General features: G+C 32.0%; 1 protein-coding gene across 1 annotated transcript; it reads left to right on the top strand.

Moving 5' to 3' along the window:
- The first annotated feature begins 142 nt into the window (after positions 1-142).
- LOC139520412 (coadhesin-like) lies at positions 143-21,617 on the top strand. The gene is made up of 13 exons (XM_071313006.1): positions 143-262; positions 1,665-1,880; positions 3,299-3,370; positions 6,237-6,308; positions 7,784-7,855; positions 8,329-8,400; positions 8,793-8,944; positions 15,634-15,801; positions 16,136-16,303; positions 16,736-16,903; positions 17,555-17,722; positions 19,257-19,286; positions 21,138-21,617. Coding segments are annotated over exons 1-13 (1,416 nt in total). The 5' UTR covers positions 143-260; the 3' UTR covers positions 21,194-21,617.
- Positions 21,618-22,950: the final 1,333 nt, after the last annotated feature.

Here is a 22,950-nt window from a genome sequence, read left to right as displayed (position 1 = left end):
ACAATTGTAATTTTATGCTAAAATATTTTATTTTACATATTGTTGTTAATTTTTAACATGTGTTACATTATCGTTCGTCATTGAAAAGTTACGAAGCAAACCAATGGAAATAAATTGACTAAAGCTTCCTACTTCCTCATGCGTAATCATTACCAAACATATGTTACTATTTAGGTATATAAGCATAGCCTTCTGACCAGCTTGATGTAGTGGATATTACAAGACATCTTTGTATAAGCTGCTTTTGGGAACATAGCTGAATGTAAGTGAAGACAAGCATTTCATTATATTATAACTAATTGATTAACAAGTACTAAATTTGTTCTTGCTCGGACAATTACGATTTGTTTGCAACATTTGTTATATTCATATCTGTAACTCTGGATATTTTGTTGTTCCTGTCTTTTTTGCTTTTTTGTGCCTTGAAATTTTTTTTCTGGATTTTTCGTGCATTGTTTACACTTGCTTGTCAAATAATTTTGTTCTAAAAGGAAACATATGTTTACCTTTAAACCGTACATCAGATTTTAAATATTAAACTGGTTTTCCAAAATCACAATGTCCGTATGTTGAAAGCATATACTGTATGGTAAACACTTTGATAATTTTGTTTACTTGCGTCATTCAATACTGCTTAATGAGCATAAAACACGTTATTTTTCATATTTTGTGGGTATCACCAGCCCAGTAGTCAGCACTTCGGTGTTGAAATGAATATCAATTATATGGTCATTTTTTTTTTTATAAATTCCCTGTTTACAAAACTAAGAATTTTCATATTCCAGGAATCGATAACCTAAGACGTATTTGGCACAACGTTTTGGAATTTAGGGTCCTAAATGATCTTCCAACTTTGAACTTGTTTGGCTTTATAACTATATTGATCTGAGCGTCACTGATGAGTCTTATGTAGACGAAACGCGCGTCTAGCGTATTAAATTATTATCCTGGTACCTTTGTTAACTGTCTTCATTTCTGAAGCATTTTTAACATACATGAATTATTTGATTTGTAATTAAACATGCATTTTAACCTTCATAAGAGTCGATGATTATAGTTTCATTACAGATAAATGTTTTCAATTTATACCACCTGTCGATATCGACCGTTCGTTTTGTTTTTGCAATTTGTTATTTAAATTTGGAGACAACGTAGTTTAACAATTTTGAAATATCAATCGCATGAACTCCAAAAGAAGAAGAATAGGGTTGGTTAACATGGTAATCGAGTGGTTATATCAGTGATGTCCGAAACATATCGAAGAAGTTGCTATACAAAGCAACGGGAGTTTTACAGTTAAGTTAAATATATTCAAATAATTCTGCAATGCTCCATGTTTTAGGTGGCAAAATGTTTATGTCTGTAACGTCCTATACAAGAATACAATTGAACAAAAATATTCCTTTATTTTATTGCATTTTTATCTTTAGAAGAAAACTTTTTCAGAAGCATGATGATAAGCTGATGCCCAAAATACATTAATTAATTTGTGATTTATCAAAACAACATTCAGTGGTTCATAATTGTCACGATTTATACCAAACATTTCTTGATATATCAAATTAAAAAGAAATTTTGTCTTGTTATATATGATATTTATTTATAACATTGAAGAAAACTATATTTACAAATTTTTCATAGTTGTGTTTTGTTTTTCTTTCAAGGAACATTCAAAAGGGCATCGTCATGAAAAAAGGAACTTTGAGTTTTAACACGATAGTGGTTTTGTCCCTCGTCTTTTTGAAAGAGGCTTATGCAACAACATGCACTGAACCCATACTGTCAAACTGCACGTGTACAGGAACACCATTGCTAGTTCAATGTTCAAAAAAAGGTTTTACAGAAATACCAAAACTTTTTCCTGCAAGTACACGTCGATTGTAAGCATCAGCATAACGATATTCATTTCTATTGATTTACTGACAGTGCTATTAGATTTAAACCGCCTGTGTTCATTTCTACAACGTTTTAATTGAGCATTAATCATTATCATTGATTAATTGTTGGTTGCTTAACGTCCAGTGGCAAATAATTCATGCATGTTCAGGACGACAATAAGTTTACAATAGGTCTTTTTTAATAGAGGCCATTCAGAATGATGGTTAGGGAAATTTGGACTGCCACTTGAAAATGAGGGTGTATTGGATAGGGACAGACATTTTGCCTTGAAACAGGCCAACTACGGACCTCTCAAAGAGTTGTTGCAAGGGTTCTTAACGTGCAAAGAGCGTGACACTCTCTTTACACGAGGCATCGGATTTAACGTCCCCATTTGACCGTACGTGACTGCGAACTTGATACATCCCACACAGCTAAACGGGCGCCGCACTTTGGCAAGCGTTTTTACTGCCGGTCGGGAGAAGACCAAGTGACCATAAATCGTTTCCCCAGTCAACCTTGGGGGTTAATCATTATCATATTTGACCTAGATGCGTTTATCTTAATTTTGATATCGTTTGTAAGTCAATTGTAAATTTTGTATTATTTGTATATAATTACATTAGATGTTTGTTTCATAATAATACGTTAGTCGGTTTGGCTAACAGCACATCTCATATTATTCCTTTAGCAAATGCTTTACACAATAAAATGTATCTTTCACGATAACACGAGGCAACACAATAAAGTGCACATGTGAATTAAAAAACAAATTGATAACATTCGTGTTTTCATGATCCTAGCTAATTAAATGTAATTATAAGTAATGAATGCTTCTTTTTGTAACTTCATAGGTTTGTAAAAGCGTTGACCGTAAGCACATTTTTAGAATGAAGCGCTTCCGATTCGGTGTTTTTACTTTGGACATTGCTGATGCAGGTGTTTCTATTCTTTACGCTCGTGAGTGTTGACATTAAATTGACTACATTTACTACTTCAACAGAGTTATATTGTGAGGACAATTTGACGCTACACATATGTTTGAGTCATTATCACCAACTCGTAGTTAATAAATGTAAAGAAGAAGGCGGTCACGATATAGCCTGTCTAGCTCTTTTTTGAGTCCGTGCCATATATATATATATTGGTAGGTATCTTCTGAAAGTATATAAAAATTTGGTAAAACCCCTGGATCCTCCAATTTTCTTCTAATCACAAATGAATTACGATACAATACACAAACTATCAAGTTTTTTTAAGGATTTTTTTTTACAAAGATCTGATATATTATTCTCATTTGATATTATTTGGAATTGTTCACTATCATAACTATGGAACATACGTTTACATGAACTATATATAGAATGTAGAAGCACAATGCAATGACTATATTTATATCTTATTTTCTCATATTTTGTAGACAATTCGCAATCAACAAAATTACAAGAATAGACAATGGTGCGTTTTCTAGTATTCCGGATTTGACTAGTATGTAAGTTTCGTGTTATCACAACAGGCAAACTAAGGATATTTCAAATGAAAACCTATTTGATCAACCAAATAGATGAATAGGAGAAATTAATCATTCCAAATAATTAAAATTTGTCCATGTCCAGGTTAAATGTTTTTGTACAGATGTCATTCAAATTGTTACAAATAAATAACAATCTGATTTTTATCGCTTACATTTTTTTTACGTAGGACATTAATACAGAGCTTGAAAAAAACGAAAAAAATCCAACATTTTTTTTTATGTGTAAAAATTGTCCTTGAACAGTTAATATGTGTAACGCAGGGATCATGATAACTCTATTTAAGAGCATTTAGTACAGTTAATTATGTGTAATTAGGTTCCTTGCGTAAAATGATATTTTTTTCCGACGTCAAACTATGAGATATTGGATAACGTTGCATATATGGTTAAAGTCATAAGCTTAGAATTTTTTTACTTATATCTCTGAAACTAAAGCATTTAGAGAAAATGTAATGCAGTTAAAAAAATTATCAGGTTTAGATCTATCTGCCCTGGCATTTTCAGACGAATCAGACAACCCGTATTTGGGATTTTCTTGAATATTTTTATAGAGATAAACTATAAACAGCAGCAAAGGACACAAAAGAAATATCTACAAATAAACCAAATCAATCAAAATTGTAAATTGACCCCTTAAGGAGTTATTGTTCTTTCGTAGTAAATTTTTAATAATTTTTCTTAAATTTTTGCAATCTTTTTCAAAAATCTTATATCCGAAACCACATAGACACATCTTGGCAACAGACATCATAAGGGAATCTCAAATGCGCCTGGTAAATCTGCCAGCTGACCTTCATGGCCGACATTGCTAAAAATAGAACGTAATGGTAAAATATAAGTTATATTCATGAAACTAAAGCATAAAAGGCAAATATGACCATAATTAGAATGTTAATCAGGTCTATATCTACCTGCACTGAAATTTTCAGACGAATCAGGCAACCCGGTGCGTGGTTGTGTTGCATTTTCTGGATTGGTAATTTTAAGGAAATTTTGCAGTTTTTGATTATTATCTTGAATATTATCATAGATATCAATAAACTGCAAAGACCTATAATGTTCCGTCAAGTAATATCTACAAATAAGTCAATAGACCATAATTGTCAAGTGACCCTTTTTTGTGTTTCTTTGTCACATACTGACATGTTTTAGAGTGATTATGATTATAACACAATGTGACTGTTGTACCTTTATTTTTACAGTTTTACTTTTTATATCTGTTTGTTTTGTTCACACGGTCATTGTCAATATATTGAAATTTCATGCGATTGTCATACGAGTGAGAGGTTAAATTTACAATTTTTTACTTAACAAAACGCTAATTGCAAGTCAGAAATATGACAGTTGTTATTCATTCGTTTGATGTGTTATGAATTTACCTTTGAGTTCGTGTTTTTATGATTTTACTTTTTAAGGGGTTATTGCTCTTCATTGTGATTTTTTCAATACATTTTTGTATTTTTTTGTTATCTTTTTTAAACATCTTCTTCTCTAAAACTACTTTGCCAAATTTAATCACACTCTGCCACACATATCATTCGGGTATTTGGTCTAACAAAATGTGCCTGATGACCTCGCCTCACCAAAATGGTCTACATGGCTAAAATAAAACATAGGTGTAAAATGCAAGTTTTGTCTATTAATTTAACCAATATAAAGAGATAACATCTGACAGAGCAAAAATGTTCAGAAGGTTGAGCTGTAACAATTGTTCATACATGTCAAAACTGTCAGTAAACTCATCATAGATACCAGGACTAAATTTAGTATATACGCCATACGCGCGTTTCGTCTACAAAAGACTCATCAGTGACGCTCGAATCCAAAAAAGGTAAAAAGGCCAAATAAAGTACGAGGTAGAAGAGTATTGAGGACCACAATTCATAAAAGTTCTACCAAATACAGCTAAGGTAATCTATGCCTGAGGTAGAAAAGCCTTTGTATTTCAAATAATTCAAAAACTTGTAAACAGTAAATTATCAGATGACTTCTATAGGAGTACTTACCCTTAAATGAGGATTTTTTTTATCATCATTTGTGTTTGGGCAAAAACAAGATATAGTAGGGAGAAACTAAACAGGCTGAATTATCAGCAATACATGATTAACAAAACAGAGTTTTGACACATATTCTATTCCTTTCTACATGTTGGGTAGTGTCCTTTATTAAATATAGAATGCACATAGACCAAGGTGAGCGGCACATGCTCCTCAAAACCTCTAGTTTAGAAGTTAGATTGTGTATAAATAATAGTATTGTCTATTCTTATGAACAAATAACCCATGAATTTATATAGATATGCATACCCATACAAAAGAAATCCGTTTCCTTTCTAAAATTGTAAAAATGAAATATTTTCAAATTAAACTTATTTATCTTAACGACAAGTATGCAAAGAAAATATTTCAAATGTTGTTTTTTTTTACAAAATTCTGTGTCAATATCTTTTGACACAAAGTTATGCATGTCTCTCCAAATGATAAGAAATTGCCAAGAATCCGAAAATTCGAGTACATGTCTAAATTGTCGTTCACAGTTATCTCTAAAGTAGGACATGGTGGCATATTTTTTTTAAAACATTTGAATTGGTTATCTTAAAAAGAGCATGTAAGCAAATGTTTGTTCAAAAATCACCTCGGGACGATCAAAACTGTATCGTATGCCCTTAACATCATTGACTTTTTGCACTTTGGGTAACTAGTTATCTTTAATAACTGATTATTTTGACAGATGTTTCGAGCAATTTTCGTTTATAAGTAATTTAGCCTGAAAAAAAAACCCCGCACTGACTGCATACACTACTGATTTCAAATCAATTTTGTAGAGATGTAGGAATAAACAAAATTTCTAGGATAGACAGTGGTGCGTTTTCTGGTCTTCAGTCATTATCCAAGCTGTAAGTATTTAACCACAGCATACAAATATGGAAGTAAAGATATTCCAAATGCTTACTTTTTCTTCAATTCGACAAAGTAGATCAATCTTAGAAATTTATCAATCTAATAATCAAAATTGTCTATGAAATATATATATGATTTAGTGGAAGTTTGTTTTAACAACACGTTTTATATTTTATTGCGTCCGAAGCGCTTTTCTTGATTTACCTTCATCAGGAACGCTCAAAGCCAAACATCAAATTACACGCTGATATATTAATTATGCATACTACTCAACATTCACAGTTTTACGCAAATTGGTCGAAATACAAAGGTGGAATAAAGCCGTAGCTACTCTTCTTTACGACTTGGTTCTTTATTTTTATAAAGACGATTTAATACGGGAACTTCTAAGGAAGAAAGAAAAGAATTTAGCATTATCCTTTTACTTTCCTTTCCGCTATATAGATGATGTTCTCTCACTAAATATTTCAAAATTTGTAAACTATATTGAGCGTATCTATCCCATCGAACTAGAAATAAAGTTTACAACAGATACAGTTAAGTCTGTCTCATATATTGAGTAACATCTAGTCATTGACAATGAGGGTTGTTCGAAAACAAAATTTTACAATAATGGATATGATTTTAGCTATCTAATTACGAACTATCAATTCCTATGTAGCAACATGGCGACAGTGCTGCATACGGAGTATATATCGCCCAATTGATACGATATTCCCAGGTTTGTATTTCCTATCATTCTTTCTGTGATACAGGATGGCTGCTCACAAGGACGCTATAAAAACAAAAGTTTCAAATGGTGAAATTGAAATCATCCCTTCGTAAATTTTATGAACACCGTCACGAGCTGATTAACCGTCATGAAATATTTGTTCACAGATGATAGCAGATATATTCTATTATCGTATTCCTTTTCACAAATGTTTCCTACCGAGTTAGACTGTTAACCGGGTTTGTACTTACATGAGCAACACGACGGGTGTCGCATGTGGGGCAGGATTTGCTTACCCTTTCTGAGCACCTGAGATCGCCACCTGTTTTTGGTGGGGCTCATGATGCTTAGTTTTTAGTTTTGTATGCTGTGTTTGAAAATAACTTAATTGAAATAATGACATCAACACAGTACTGATATCAATTCACCTGCTGTAAATTTGGAATATTGAATTCTCTTCAATATTGAACTCAAATAAAAGATTTGAAAAAAAAAAACAACAGCTGATAGCCTGATACTATCTTTGAAAAACCAAAGAAACCAACAAAATAAACACATACAAAAGTAAAGCTAAATCCGGACAAGGAAGCACAGCTTTGCATGAAGACGATACATCTTAATACTTATTTTCAAAATTTTAAATCAGCCAATCACAACTAGGATGTGAAGCATAAATGAACAAACATATTGTTATTGAATGGATGATCTCAATAGGGATAGATTAATCTTATCTTTATATTTATAAGTATGATTTTTCAGATTTCTCGACGATAACAGAATTTCTAGTATAAAACCCGGGACTTTCACTGGTCTAACGTCACTTGTAATTTTGTAAGTATAACATGACAACATGCCAACAATACGTATTACAAATGTTTTATTGATACATACCGAATTTAATTAAGTAAAAAGTAAAATTATAGAAATACGGAACTCAAAGGATAATTCAAAACTGAAAGCTACTTGTTAAATGGCAAAATCGGAAGCTCAAACACATCAAACGAATGGAAAACAACTGTGACATTCCTAACTTGGTACATGCATTTTCTGATGTAGGAAATCGTGGATAGGTAAAAGGCACTAATTAATGTATGGCATGTTAAAAAAAAATATCAACATTTGTATTCGAGTAAAATCTAACGTATGATTCTCTTCCTTGAGACATTCCTCTTCATCCTTTTATAAGCTGCCAAAAACTGAAATATTTATTGCCATATATCCAATAAGTGGCTTTAATAGTTATAAAATGAATATCTTGTGTTGTACTTTCTGCTTTTTTATGGTTCGCAATATTTGCATTCCAGACATTTGCAAACCAACAATTTGACAACGGTTTCAGCTAATATGTTTGACAAAGTAACACTTTTAAAATCATTGTAAGTACAATTGTCATATTTTAAACATACACTTTTTTAATTTTTATTCTATGCTTACAACTCAAGATATAATATTGCGTAGTTGAATACATAGGTGTAAAAAAATCTTATTAGTAGACTAAGTTCACTTTTTAATCACATATTCCTGATATTGTTTGAATGAGCTGTTTAAATATTCTAGTTATTTCAAATCAATTTTAGTAATTTTCTTTCCAACCGTTTTTGATAGATTATCGATTTTACTGTCCGTGTGCTATTAATTCCGCAAACAAGAATCTGGTTTATTCTATACTGATTTCATTGAAGAGTTACAAAAGGAAGTATAATTATGTTAGTTGTAGAACGAACACTTTTTTTTATTCTAAAATTACGTATTGACATGGTGATTGTAGATATTTAAACCGAAACCCATTATTATGTTGCACTATGGTTGACTTTTTTGAATGGATACCTAACCAGCGTTCTATACAAGCCTTAACTGGTACTTGCCATGATTTTAATACACAAACTGATATAAAGAGCTTTGATCCATCAAAATGTCCAGGTTAGTATTTGATTTGGTATTTGAAAGGGTAAACCAATCTAAAGGTCACTGATATTATGAGAAACCTCATGAAATCTAAGCTGCTGTATTATTTTTTCTTAAATTCGTAACAGGATATTCGATTTCAAGATACTTTTTCCTCCAGCATCACTGAATATTCAGTACCAAGTCAGGAATATGACAGTTCTTGTTTATTCGTTTTTGATGCGTTTTGTTATTTGATTTTGCCATGTGATTATGGACTTTCCCAATTGATCTTCCTCTAAGTTCAGTATTTTTGTGATTTTACTTTTCACCTTTTGTCACAATATCCAGATGGTGCAGGGAAATTGATTCCTTTTCATGTTATCTACTTATTTTACTGTGTTAGCTATCCAACTTTAAAGGCAATCACTCTTGTAAAGATTCTACTAACGATTTCGACAAATTTTGATGTATTTGTTGATTTAGTATGCTATTTAGAGTGTCTATCGTTCTGCTATAGTTTTCAAGATAAAAATAAAAAAACTTAAATTATTGGTAAAAATCGTCATAACAGAGCTAACTAGTGATTCGGCCAATAGCTTTTTTGTAGATTTGATTTTGACTTGTTTAATTGTCTTGCCAATAAGGCCAATTGATATTTTCTCATCACTTGGTGTCCATCGTCTGTCGCCGTTGTTAACTTTTTTTTATATTTTAATATTCTTCTTAAGAGCCTATGAACAGAATTTTACCAAACTTTCAAAAAAGGGTATTTTTTTCCAATTTTAAATGATCATATATGAAAAGTGTCAAAACTACATTAGTTTTTTTAAGGTTATCTTTCTATGCGAATAGGGTTATTTCTTTTTGTGTAGAGTTCAGTTATTGAATAAAAAATGAAAATTAGATAAAGTGTAGTAAATAGACAAATTTAGTAATAGTTTTTTAATATTTGATTCTATTTACAGTTGTATCAGTTTGCCAAAATACATGTAGAAGTTAAAAAGATCATATTTTATTCACTTTAATTAATTTTGATGTTAGATTTGTTTTTATCAGAAATGCAAAAGAGTCGCGCAAGTTAAGATAGAAACTTGATAGAAAAAATATTGGGAATTGTAATTTGCTCTTCTTATATTTGATTAACCTATGGTGGCGGAAGGGTAAGCGATTTTAAGCTCATATGAGCCTCTTGTTGATAATTTTAATTATTTGAGTTTCTATCTATCTATGATAGTGTTTTCTTATACTAGGAAAAACGGAAAAAAAAATATAGTACTGAAGTATTGACAATCGGATGACTGTAATCTATGGTGGGTGGTCACAAGCACATGTCTCAGAAAAAAAAATCATATATCTATACCTGACCTGAAAGTTAGGTTAAGATACATTGACATATTTGTTTTCTATGACAAGTTTTTGAGTGAATGACTTATAACTGAAAGGGATTTAAACTTCATCCAGGTTGACAATTTTGGATATACATCGACTCAATGGGCCATAACTTTTTTATTATACCGAACAAAACACAACTGACAGATGCTTTTTCTTCTCCTGAGTTTTTAAAGTATTACAGTACAAATAGTATATCCTATACAGCATTGTTTTATTTGAAAAACACTATGATACCAAGAAGTAACACGTGGCATCATGTGACCCACATGCGACCGGAAAAATTGTCGTATATTTGTACCACGTTGTCGTCGTCGTCGTCAGCGTTGTCCGAAGACGGATGGTTTCCAAATAAAAACTTAAGTTTAATCAGAAATCAATAAAATTTTAACACAAGGTAAATAACCACTAAAGGAAGGTTGGGATTATTTTGGGGTTTTTGGTCCCAATGGTTTTGAAATTAGGGGCCAAAAAGGGGCTTAAAGAAGCATTTTTGGTTTTTTTTGCACAATAACTTAAGTATTAGGGAATATAATTTTAATGAAATTTAAACATAAGGTTCATGACCATAAAAGGAAGGTTGAGATTGATTTTTGGGGTTTTGGTCCCAACGGTTTAGGAATAAGGGGCTAAAAAGGGGCTCAAATAAGCATATATGTTATGATGGTATGATACTAAACCCCTAACGGGAAGGATTGTGCCTGATGTTCATATGATGAAATCATAATCTTTCAGTCAGTTTAGTTGAAGTCTGGAGCTGGCATGTCAGTTAACTGCTAGTAGTCTGTTGTTATTTATGTATTATTGTCATTTTGTTTATTTTCTTTGGTTACATCTTCTGACATCAGACTCGGATTTCTCTTGAACTGAATTGTAATGTGCGTATTGTTATGCGTTTACTTTACTACATTGGTTAGAGGTATAGGGGGAGGGTTGAGATCTCACAAACATGTTTAACCCCGCCGCATTTTTGCGCCTGTCCCAAGTCAGGAGCCTCTGGCCTTTGTTAGTCTTGTATTATTTTAATTTTAGTTTCTTGTGTACAATTTGGAAATTAGTATGGCGTTCATTATCACTGGACTAGTATATATTTGTTTAGGGGCCAGCTGAAGGACGCCTCCGGGTGCGGGAATTTCTCGCTACATTGAAGACCTGTTGGTGACCCTCTGCTGTTGTTTTTTATTTGGGCGGGTTGTTGTCTCTTTGACACATTCCCCATTTCCATTCTCAATTTTATTTGATTTTGGTTTTCGCTTAATAACTTCAGTACAAGTATATAGAAATCTATGAAATTTATAAACAAGGTTCATGACCACAAAAGAAAGTTTGGGATTGATTTTGGGGGTTGGAGTCTCAAATGTTTCGGAATTAGGAGCCAAAAAGGGGCATAAATAAGCATTTTTCTTGGTTTTCGCACAATAAATTTAGTATAAGTAAATAGAAATCTATGAAATATTAACACAAGGTTCATGAACACTAAAGGAAGATTGATTTTGAGGGTGTTGGTTTCAATAGTTTAGGAATTAGGGGACAAAAAGGGGCACAAATAAGCATTTTTCTAGGTTTTCGCACAATTACTTTAGTATAAGTAAAAAGAAATTTATGAAATTTAAGCAGAAGGTTCATGACCACAAAAGGAAGGTTGAGATTGGTTTAGCGGGGTTTGGTATCAATAGTTTAGGAAAAGGGGCCAACAAGGGGCACAAATAATCATTTTTCTTGGTTTTCGCACAATAACCTTAGTATAAGTCAAAAGAAATCTATGAAAATTGAGCACAAGGTTTATGATCACAAAAGAAGGGTTGGGATTGATTTTAGGAGTTTTGGTCCTAAAAGTTTAGGAAAAAGGGATCAAAAGGGTCCAAAATTAAATTTTGTTTGATTTCACCAAAAATTGAAATTTAGGGGTTATTTGATATGCTGAATCTAACCGTGTAATTAGGTTCTCAATTGTGGGCTTGTTTTCAAATTGGTCTACATTAAGGTCCAAAGGATCCAAATTTAAACTTAGCTTGATTTTAACAAAAAATGATTTCTTTGGGTTCTTTAATATGCTGAATCTAAACATGTACTGAGATTTTTTATTACGGGCCCAGTTATCAATTTGGTCCAAATCGGGGTCCAAAATAAAACTTTGTTTGAATGCAACAAAAAATGAATGTATGGGGTTTTTGATATGCTTAATGTTACCATGTATTTAGGTTTTAATGTTTGGGCCCCTTTATCGAATTGGTGCACATTGAGTTCTTAATGGTCCAAAATTGAACTTTATTTGATTTCATCAAAATTTGAATTCTTGGGGTTATTTGATATGCTGAATCTAACCATGTATTTAGATTTTGGATATTGGACAATAATAGGTAAACTTTAACTTTAGATCACATTCATTCTGTGTCAGAAACCTATTTTGTGTCAACTATTTATTCTTAATCCAAATTCAGAGCAGTTTCAAGCTTGAATGTTGTGTCATTACTTGCATAACTGTTCAGGATTCGACCTCTACGGTCGTTTAAAGCTGTGCCCTGCGGAGCATCTGGTTCTTTTCTTTATCATTTTATTTAGATTAAGATTACATATTGGAATAATGATTGAAACAATGAAATTATGTTTGAAACTTGATGATATTGAAGTCCAGGCTCAATTTCGGTGTAAGAGGGATTTTAATCGATAATAAAATAATGCACAACATTGCTCTCGTTTTTAAACAGTGCTAGTGTTATCGATACGACTCCGACGTAAAATACAAATTTTAAATATGTGTTTATACGATTTTAACATCAGAACAAATACGACAAAAGAGATGATTTCATCTTTCAAATTGTGAACTTTCCATTTCTATGTAGCAACATTCCAGCAAAACCTGCATACGGAGTATATATCTCCCAACTGATACGATATTCCCGGGCTTGTATTTCCAATAACGATTTACTTGATAGAGAGTTTCTGCTCACAAGGAAGCTATTAAACCAAGAGCTCAGATGGTGAAGTTGAAATCATTCCTTCGTAAATTTAACGGACGCAAGCAAGAGTTGGTTGATCGTTATAGATTAATCATTTCACAGATGCTATCGGATATGCTCCTTATGTCGTAACTACAATCCACATCCTTTTTCACCACGAATGTGACCTACCAAATTAGACGACTTATTGGGTTTGTAATGACATGAACAAAACGATAGGTGTCACATGTGAAGCAGGATCTGCTGACCTTTCCATAACACCTGAGTTCACTCCCAGTTTTGGATGGGGTTTGTGTTGCTTAGTCTTTAGTTTTATATGATGGTTCTGGTGAACTATTATCTGTCTGTTTGTCTTTTCATTTATAAGCCATGGCGTTGTCAGTTTCTTTTCGATCTATAAGTTTGACTGTCCCTCTGGTATCTTTCGTCCCTCTTCTAAGAAAGTAGAAGTTTGATATAAATTATAATTCGAGATGAGGATCTGAAAATTGCTTAATGATTTGAGAAATTGGACGCCAATAAATTTCGAAATGGCGATCTTCCTTATTCATGGTTGGCTAAACTTCTGAATTTCCCCCGTTGTGATATCTGATGCTGTCAAATTGAAGTCGTGTTGATATGATACTCTGGGTCTAACACTTTTTTCAAAGTTAAATTAACTTTACTTTGGCATCATACTTCCTGAACTAAATTACCAAAAAAAGCAAAACATTTTGATTTATGTTCATGGGTCGTAGTCGGTTAGCACCAATTATAAAGGAACTTATTAGGAAGAAATAAAAGACTTCAGCAGTATCCTTTAACTTTACTTTCCGCTATAAAGATGATGTTCCCACTAAATAATTCAAAATTTGGTGACAATGTTGAACGCATCTTTCCCATCGAATTAGAGATAGCGGATACAACAGATTAAGTTAAGTCTGTCTCATATCTTCACTTACATCTAGAAATTCACAGTGCGGGTCTGTTGAAAACAAAAACTTTACGACAAAAGAGATGATTTCAGCTTCCCAAGTGTGCACTTTCTATTTTTTTGTATCACCTTTCCAGCAGTGCCTAAATACGTTGTTTATTTCTATTAATACGATATGCTCGGTTTGTCTTTCCTATCATGATTTTCTTGGTAAAGAGTTGTTGATTACTAGAAAGCTATCAAACAAAGAGTTCCAAATGGTGAAGTTGAAATTTACGGACGCTATCCCAAGGTTGTTGAACAGTAGGAATATCAGTTTCACAGATGCTATCGAATATGTTCCTAATGTCGTAACTACAATCCAGTTACCTTTTCACGAATGTGACCTACCGAATTAGACTACTTACAGAGTTTGTAATAACATGAGAAATACAACGACAGCAGGAGCTGTTTACCCCTTCCGGAGCACCTGCAATAGAATGTTCTTCTGGTATCTTTCGCCCCTCTTTTATACATTGCAAATAGTCAACACACTAGTCAATATGAAGACATTTATGACTTACAGGGTTACAGAGTATGTTTAATGAATGACATACCAGTTATTTTGAAAAGGAAAATTTTGAACATTAATTTTCGAGCTATTTATCATCATTGGACGAGAGTCGGGCTAAGACCAATCCATGTACTTGACAAGAGTTATTAAGTAATTAACTATAAAAAAGACACATTATAAATAACTTTTAATTGTTTGGCAAACTATACTGATTAGCAAATTATCATGAGGAAATTTACACGAAATAGATGATGCTCAAGGTTTTTATTCCAGACAAGTTGGTTTTCCCGTTTGAATGGTTTTACACTAGTAATTTTGAGGCCTTTTATAGCTTGTTGTTCGGTGTGACCCAAGGCTCGGTGTTGAAGGTCGTACATTGACCTATAATGGTTTACTTTTTTAAATTGTTATTTGGATGGAGAGTTGTCTCATTGGCACTCACATCACATCTTACTATATCTAAGTATAAAACAAGTTGTCACGGAGGTGTCGAAGTATTGTAATTCAAAATAGCTTCCAAGACACCATATAGAATTGGACTCCCTCGACTCTGCAAAGATCTTTAAATTGGTGTAGAGGTCAGAAATTAAGATTTGAACGAAATTGTGTTTTTTCTGGTATTCTGCTTTGTTTGAGACGTTAAAACATGCAGCTATAACATTACGCCAACGTACAAAATATCAATTGCCTTTAACTTGTTATGAGAATTCAATGTTACAATTCTACGTTTTTATTGATCTGATGTAAATTTTGACTGAAGATGGTTAGCAGTTTATTATAAAATCCGTTAATCGGTGACATTGTCTAATGTCTAAAAAGACAAAAGAGTTGAAAACTATATTGCTGTCAATTACAAAATATATAAAGTTTTAAAATAACTAATTCACGAAATAAATATCTATTAAAGTTGATGGTCAGTGGGGTTCCTGGTCAACTGGACCATGTTCTGTCACATGTGGTCAAGGTTTTATAAATAGAAATAGAAGTTGTGACAGCCCATCACCTTTTAACAATGGAACAGATTGTATTGGATCCAGCACGGACTCATTAAGCTGTACCTTAGCAGGATGTCCAGGTACTTGATATATATGATAAGAAATGCTTTTCAAGATTGATTAGATTTAAAAATCGATTAACACATCTTTGGTTAAAAATATACATATATATGTATGTTCAAAGTAAATTTCTACTATAATTAATAACACACACTTTACGGCATGAAATTGTCATGATTCTTATATGAATTGTAATGGCAGGCTTTTAGCCGCCTTTTTAAAGAATCGGTTCGTTAATCTTCTTTGTATAACGTCTGAAAGGATAAAAGATTTGAAAACAAAATTGAAGTCAGTTTCCAAACTTGTATATAAACTTTAATCAGAAATTATTCAAGAAATTAATGTCTATTACAGTTGATGGTCAGTGGGGTTCCTGGTCAACTGGACCATGTTCTGTCACATGTGGTCAAGGTTTAATAAATAGAAATAGAACTTGTGACAGCCCACCAGCTTCTAACAACGGAACAGCATGTATTGGATCTAGCACGGAGTCATTAAGCTGTACCTTAGCAGGATGTCCAGGTAATTAATATATATGATAAGAAATGTTATTTATGATTGATGAGATTTAAATATCGATTAACATATCTTTGGCTCAAAATATTTGTTTATATCGCTGTATATAAACGTAACCACTTTTATAGCTTGATTGAACATATTAGTGTTTCGAATGTTGGTGATGAAGACTGTGCGATACATATGTCACAAATAAATTAGGACCGCAATCAATGACATACACTTTACAAAATGAAATTTGGCATGATTCTTATACAGTATTAATTTTGACGGGAAGTGCTTTACAGTTTAGCCGTTATTTGAAACACGCAGTTCGTAATCGATCTTGTCTAATGTCTGTAAGGACATAAAATTTGAAAACAATATTGCTGTCAATAACCAAAAATATATATATATAAACTTTCAAAAACTAATTCAAGTCATATATGTCCATTTAAGTTGATGGTCAGTGGGGTTCCTGGTCTATTGGACCATGTTCTGTCACATGTGGTCAAGGTTTGATAAATAGAAATAGAACTTGTGACAGCCCACCAGCTTCTAACAACGGAACAGAATGTATTGGATCTAGCACAGACTCTTTAAGCTGTACCTTAGCAGGATGTCCAGGTAATTCATATATATGATAAGAGATGCTTTTTATGATTAATGAAATTTAAATATCGATCAATATATCTTTTGCTCAAAATATTTGTTATATCGCTGTGTTTTGAATGTTGATGATGAAGACAGCGCGATACATATGTCACGAATAAATTAGGACCGCAATCAATGGCATGCACTTTACGGAATGTAATTTGGCATGATTCTTATATATGTTGTGTACAAGTTGTAATGTTGTACAAATTATAATTTGTACAGAATTTTTGTACAAGTTATCAGTGTTTTATGACCTGCTGAATAAAATTGGACGATGCAGGCATACAGTCTTTTGCTCCACATATTTCTGTCGATTTTTCACAACTTCATGATACAGTCTAATACTGAGCATTGATACAAAAACATTATAAGACCTCACACATATTTTGTATAGATATGAATATGGTATAAGGAAAAAAACAAAATTAGAATTTAAACCATTCAGGTATTCCCATTTCCAGTTTGATCGCAAGGAGAATAGCACTAAATGTTAGGTTGACGATCTTGTCTAATGTCTGAAAGGACATAAAATGTGAAAACAATATTTCTGTCAATAACCAAATATATATATATATATATAAACTTTCAAAAACTAATTCAAGTCATATATTTCCATTTAAGTTGATGGTCAGTGGGGTTCCTGGTCTACTGGACACTGTTCTGTCACATGTGGTCATGGTATAAGATATAGAAATAGAAATTGTGACAGCCCACCAGCTTCTAACAATGGAACAGATTGTATTGGATGTAGCATAGACTCTTTAAGCTGTACCTTAGCAGGATGTCCAAGTAAATGATATATATGATTAGAAATGCTTTTCATGATTTATGAGATTTAAAAATCGATATGTTTGGCTCAAAATATTAACTTTATCGCTGTTATAAACCATTAGCCACTTTTGTAGCTTGTTTGAACATTCAAGTGCTTTGAATGTTCATCATAAAGACAGCGCGATACATACATGTATATCTAGGTACATTATTATATATCATGAGAAAGGCTTTTTATTAATTATGAGATTGAATTATCCATTAACTTAAGTTTGGCTCAATTTTTTTTACAGTGGCATGATTAAAATTGCTGTAATACAATTTTGACTGCAGGTAATGAGTAAATTGTTGCCATTCAACGAAAAAAATAGTTCGGTTCTTGAGAATTGTCAATCTATTTGCCATCTATTTTTATTTAACAATATTTAAAAATAAGTAAATTGGTTATATTAACTTTTTCATGTAAAATAACCAGTATCTTAGTCGAAATTAAATGATATTTCTTTTTTCAGAACAACCAATTATTAATCAAATATTACTAAGGACAATGGCGATTTTCTAGTAGTTTGGAGGGAAGGGGAGATGGGGGATACAATTAAATTACTTCTTTGACATCTAAAAGATTTTTCTAGAGAGTTGTCTCTTTAATAGTTAAGATAGTTAGAATAAATCTGTTCCATTCTAACTCTCTGGTTAGTTTAAGTGGAAGTACATGTTTTATTGAATGTTTGCGCACGTAAAACTTTTTAAGTCCATTCCATTTGGAGTATTGGTACTGGATAGTGATCTGCATCATGTTGTGCCGTTCGAACTTATATATCTTCACTAAGTAAAATAAAAATACTTAGACTGCATTCTTTCTATTTGAGCAGTCAAAATGTGTTGACTGTATATTTTTTTGTCATATACAGTCATTGACCCTATATAACATTTTCTCTTTTTTAAATAGAAGAGTCGGAACTATTTTTAAATATTCATGACGACCCGCTTGAAACTGTAGCTTAAAAGGACTCAAACTTATTTCTTTTACAATAGTTGGAAAACATATTTCACTTGTTAAAACCTATGAATCATTATGTTTTATGCAAATTGCTGACATTTTAGTCCATACTCAAACGAATTCACCATTAATTGATTTCAACAGGTTAATATACATTTCATTGTGTGGTATATTTCTCCGCTAGATGTGATGCCTTTTTAAAGGGGGATTTTCCCAAATATTCAAATCAAATGAATAACAATAACACTTTAACTAACAATTCAAAATGTTTCTTTTTCAAGATTGCAGTATAAAAAAAAATAATAGTGTATCGACTTGACATATCGACGATATAAGGATTCGACACGAAGCGGTGAAAAAACTCGGCACAGCCTCGCATTTCCCCATTTCTAATCCTCATCCTTATATCATTAATTTGTCAGGTCAGTACACTATTATTGTCCATAAATAACTGTCTACAATAGTTAATTTGTATCATGTAACTTTTTTATACTTATTAATGATTATATTGCTCATCACTGGCTTCAATTTTTATTATTATTGTATTTACAGAATCATATGGAAAATATGGAAGAGAAGCAGGTAAATTATAATTGATTTTTTATAGGATTTATGGGTTAACGCATTCGCATCTTACCTTTTTTCCGTTAACGAAGCGCTATATCTTTAGGCTCAGACTACGATTCTATGAGAACACTTTTTTATATCCGTTTTTGTTTTTTCATTCACCGATCGAATTGTTTTGCCATTGTCTACCATGAGGTTAAACTCTAATTGACCAAGGCATTTTTAGGAATATACATGTAGTCATTAAACCTTTAAATGATGAGTATGCTGTGAAATATTTTAAATCTCCGCTCTTTGATATTTTTCGCTGACACTTGTTTGTGGTTTTTTTACCATGATTTGAATTCTCAACCGATCTATGAAATTTGAAAATTGTTTTCTAATTTTGGTAAATAAATTGACTTACTAGATTAGGTGAATACATTTGGATCATTAAAATGTGATATTCTCATGTTCTGATATATGAAGATACATAAACGCCCATTTTACTACATACATTTTTTACGAAGTATGTGGACGTGTTGGTTTGTGCGACTTCCATATTTCATTTACGCAACACAGTATTAAAGGGGCACTAGCTACGAGATATATAAAAAATCCTGAGTATGATTTTTTTTTCAATCATTAATTAAAGTGAAATAGTAAATTAATAATTTGCTTTTATCAGCTAAAATGGTTCAATTTTGTCAAATTAAGCTAATAAACATTGATAATGAATTATTCACTTGAAAGTGAATTATTCGACCTCATTAAATCCGTATTCATGTGAACTCCAGTTTAATCCTGTAGAAAGAGATATAATAACGCATGCATTGTCAGTGTACGGTTGTTTAAAGGAAAACAATGTCAACATTGTAAGTGAAACCAGGTAAATAATTTTATTGACTGATTCGATCCACAAAAAACATTTTTATAAAAGTAAAAACGACGATTAACATAAATTTTTAATCTATAATACAAAATTTAACAGACCTATAAAAATCCAATTGCACGAGTTGCTTAATCTATTTATATATCTATGTATGTTGATGTTTACATCGCTTATATGGTCATAGAAAGTCAACTCGATAGTTAATTAGATGGTGTCTTTGCTAAAATTCACACGAAACGAAACTACATCTTATTGAGACCATGTCCTGTAAATTGTTTATTTTGTACTTTTGATGGTTTGCAAAAATGTTTTACATTGTTATGAATAAAATATGAGAATTTTGAGTCAAATCGGTGAACATGAATTTAACAGCTAGTGCCCCTTTAAATAAAAGTAAGTCTGATAATGGGATTTACATGTTTTTACTTTACCACTCTCTTATGATTCTTGCAAACCCTGTTAAAAATAATTAAATCAAATATAAACAAACCATATTCAAGTTGAAATTCTTATACAACTAATTGTTCAATATCACAATTATGTAAATGACCTTAAACTCTATATGATCCATGTATTCAATGAATAGGCCAGGAATTGGCGACCTGTATGCTGTAGAACTGATAGCGCAGCAGTTTTCTTATTATGAATAACGGAATACATCTTCTTAAACCGGCATAGGATTTCACGTGCATTTATCACTCACTTAAATAAATATTAAAAAAGAAATGAACCTGTTTTTCAACTGCTCTAACCAGTTTGAACATGTAGATAGTATAATCATTACACAGAGAAATTCAATTGCCTAACGAAAAGAAATATAACAATTTTGATGTTTCAAGAATTTATTTTTACATAGTTCTATTTTGAACTGATTGATCTAACATTTCTTTTTACCTAATGATTGTTTGTTATAATATTTAAAATCCAAAGTGACATGAAGTGACTTACAAAATATGTGGAAGTTACGTTTCTAATTATCTTATTTTATCGTGTAGGGTCATGGATTAGGAAAACAAGAAAATGGAAATGGATTACTAGTAGATACTACTGAATAAAAGAAGCACTGATACACAGAACAACTAATGTGTACTACAAGTTTGTCATGTAATTGAGGGAAGATGCAAGACAATGAAATTATTATTTCTTAAATAAACTAAGAGGGATTTAATCAATTATCTAATTAGGTTTCGTTTCTTGTTGTAAATTATGTGTTGTGGCTCATCTTTACTTTCTTCATTTCATCTTTATTTTTTGGTGTAGATCCACATCATACTGATTATTAATCGGCATACCATACACTGCTGTTCGAAATATGATTTAAATCTAAAGGTCTCGTGACTTCTCGTGAGATGTCGCTTACCATACACTACAGATTTGACTATATAAGTCCTGAACCAGTATGTATGCTAATGTATTTTTGAAACATATCTATACTATTTTATGTGGTGTTTATTTGTTAATAAATATGGAGTTTATATTATTGTATTATTTATTTCATATATGGTCCAACATATCTTTGGCTTTGGTAAACATTCGAAAGGGTTTATACTGAATCGAACTCAAATGCATACGATTTCTATAGTGTTAGTTAGATTTTTCGAGCACCATGTCGGTATTTCCGTAGAATATCATCGGCTCAGTAATCGTAATTTATAACATACATCTCTTTAATTCATCCTTTGATTAGGCCACACCAATTTGATTCCCGCTTTTTTTTTTTTTTTAGAAAAAAATCACTTTTCGACATAAATTAAAAACTATGGTACCCACTTTCAAAAATTTGAGGTCCGATTTAATGTTCCTTGAAATCACTTTCCACTGCAATCAAACGCATATGTTATACATTGATACGTAATAAAAAGTAAAATTGGGTTGTCAACATTCAGTTTATAATTGAATTCGGCTTGTAATAAATTAAGTATTCAGCCGAGAACAAGTTTAATTCACGAGTAGACATTTTTGAACACACGCTCAGATCAAAAAAGTTATAAAACCAAATAAGTACAAAGTTGAAAAGCATTGAGGACTAAAAATTCCAAAAAGTTATGCCGAATACGGCTAAGGTAGTATATGCCGGGGATAAGAAAATCCTTAGTATTTCGAAAAATGTCTAATTTTGTAAACAGAAAATGTACAAAAATGACCATATAATTGATATTTATGTCAACACAGAAGTGCTGACTACTAGGCTAGTGATACCCTCGAAGACGAAACGTCCACAAGCAATGTCATCGACTCAAAGGTACTTTTGTTAGATTTCGTTAACATTTGCTAAGAACAATCGTCTTTATCGATCCTTGTTAGAATAGGTAATGTGTTTCTCTTGGTTGAAAGCAATTATTATCTCCCCGTAACTTATTAGTAAATGAGTATTTGATTTGGTGAACCATTATATCACCTGTTAGTCTTTTGGCATATTATCTGAAGTCTTTTGTTGGCGGGGAATTCACAGAGTACAAACGAGACGAAGGGATTGGTATTGTGATTGGTATGCTGTTTTACTGTTATGTATAGGTCTCTGTTGTCGGGAAAAAGGATCATGTTCAGTATGTTGTTCTAATACGAGGCAGTATATATTCACATTATTTTGATCTTGAATATAGTCTACAAATTACACCCGACAGCGTTAGCATTATATTTTTATGCTGACAATTTTTTGACCATCAACGGGATTCGAACTCACACCTTTGATCCACTACAACACCAATCGCTTAGCCTCATGTCATCACTCTAGCCCACTCGACCACATCCGCTACATACATATATTCTTTCAAAAGACGAAGTGTTACCTTGTCATATAAGGTGCGT

Source organism: Mytilus edulis, chromosome 4, assembly GCF_963676685.1.
Source record: "Mytilus edulis chromosome 4, xbMytEdul2.2, whole genome shotgun sequence".
Lineage (NCBI taxonomy): Eukaryota > Metazoa > Mollusca > Bivalvia > Mytilida > Mytilidae > Mytilus > Mytilus edulis.
Note: the sequence above shows the minus strand (reverse complement) of the source record. Positions and strands in the feature narration are given on the sequence as shown.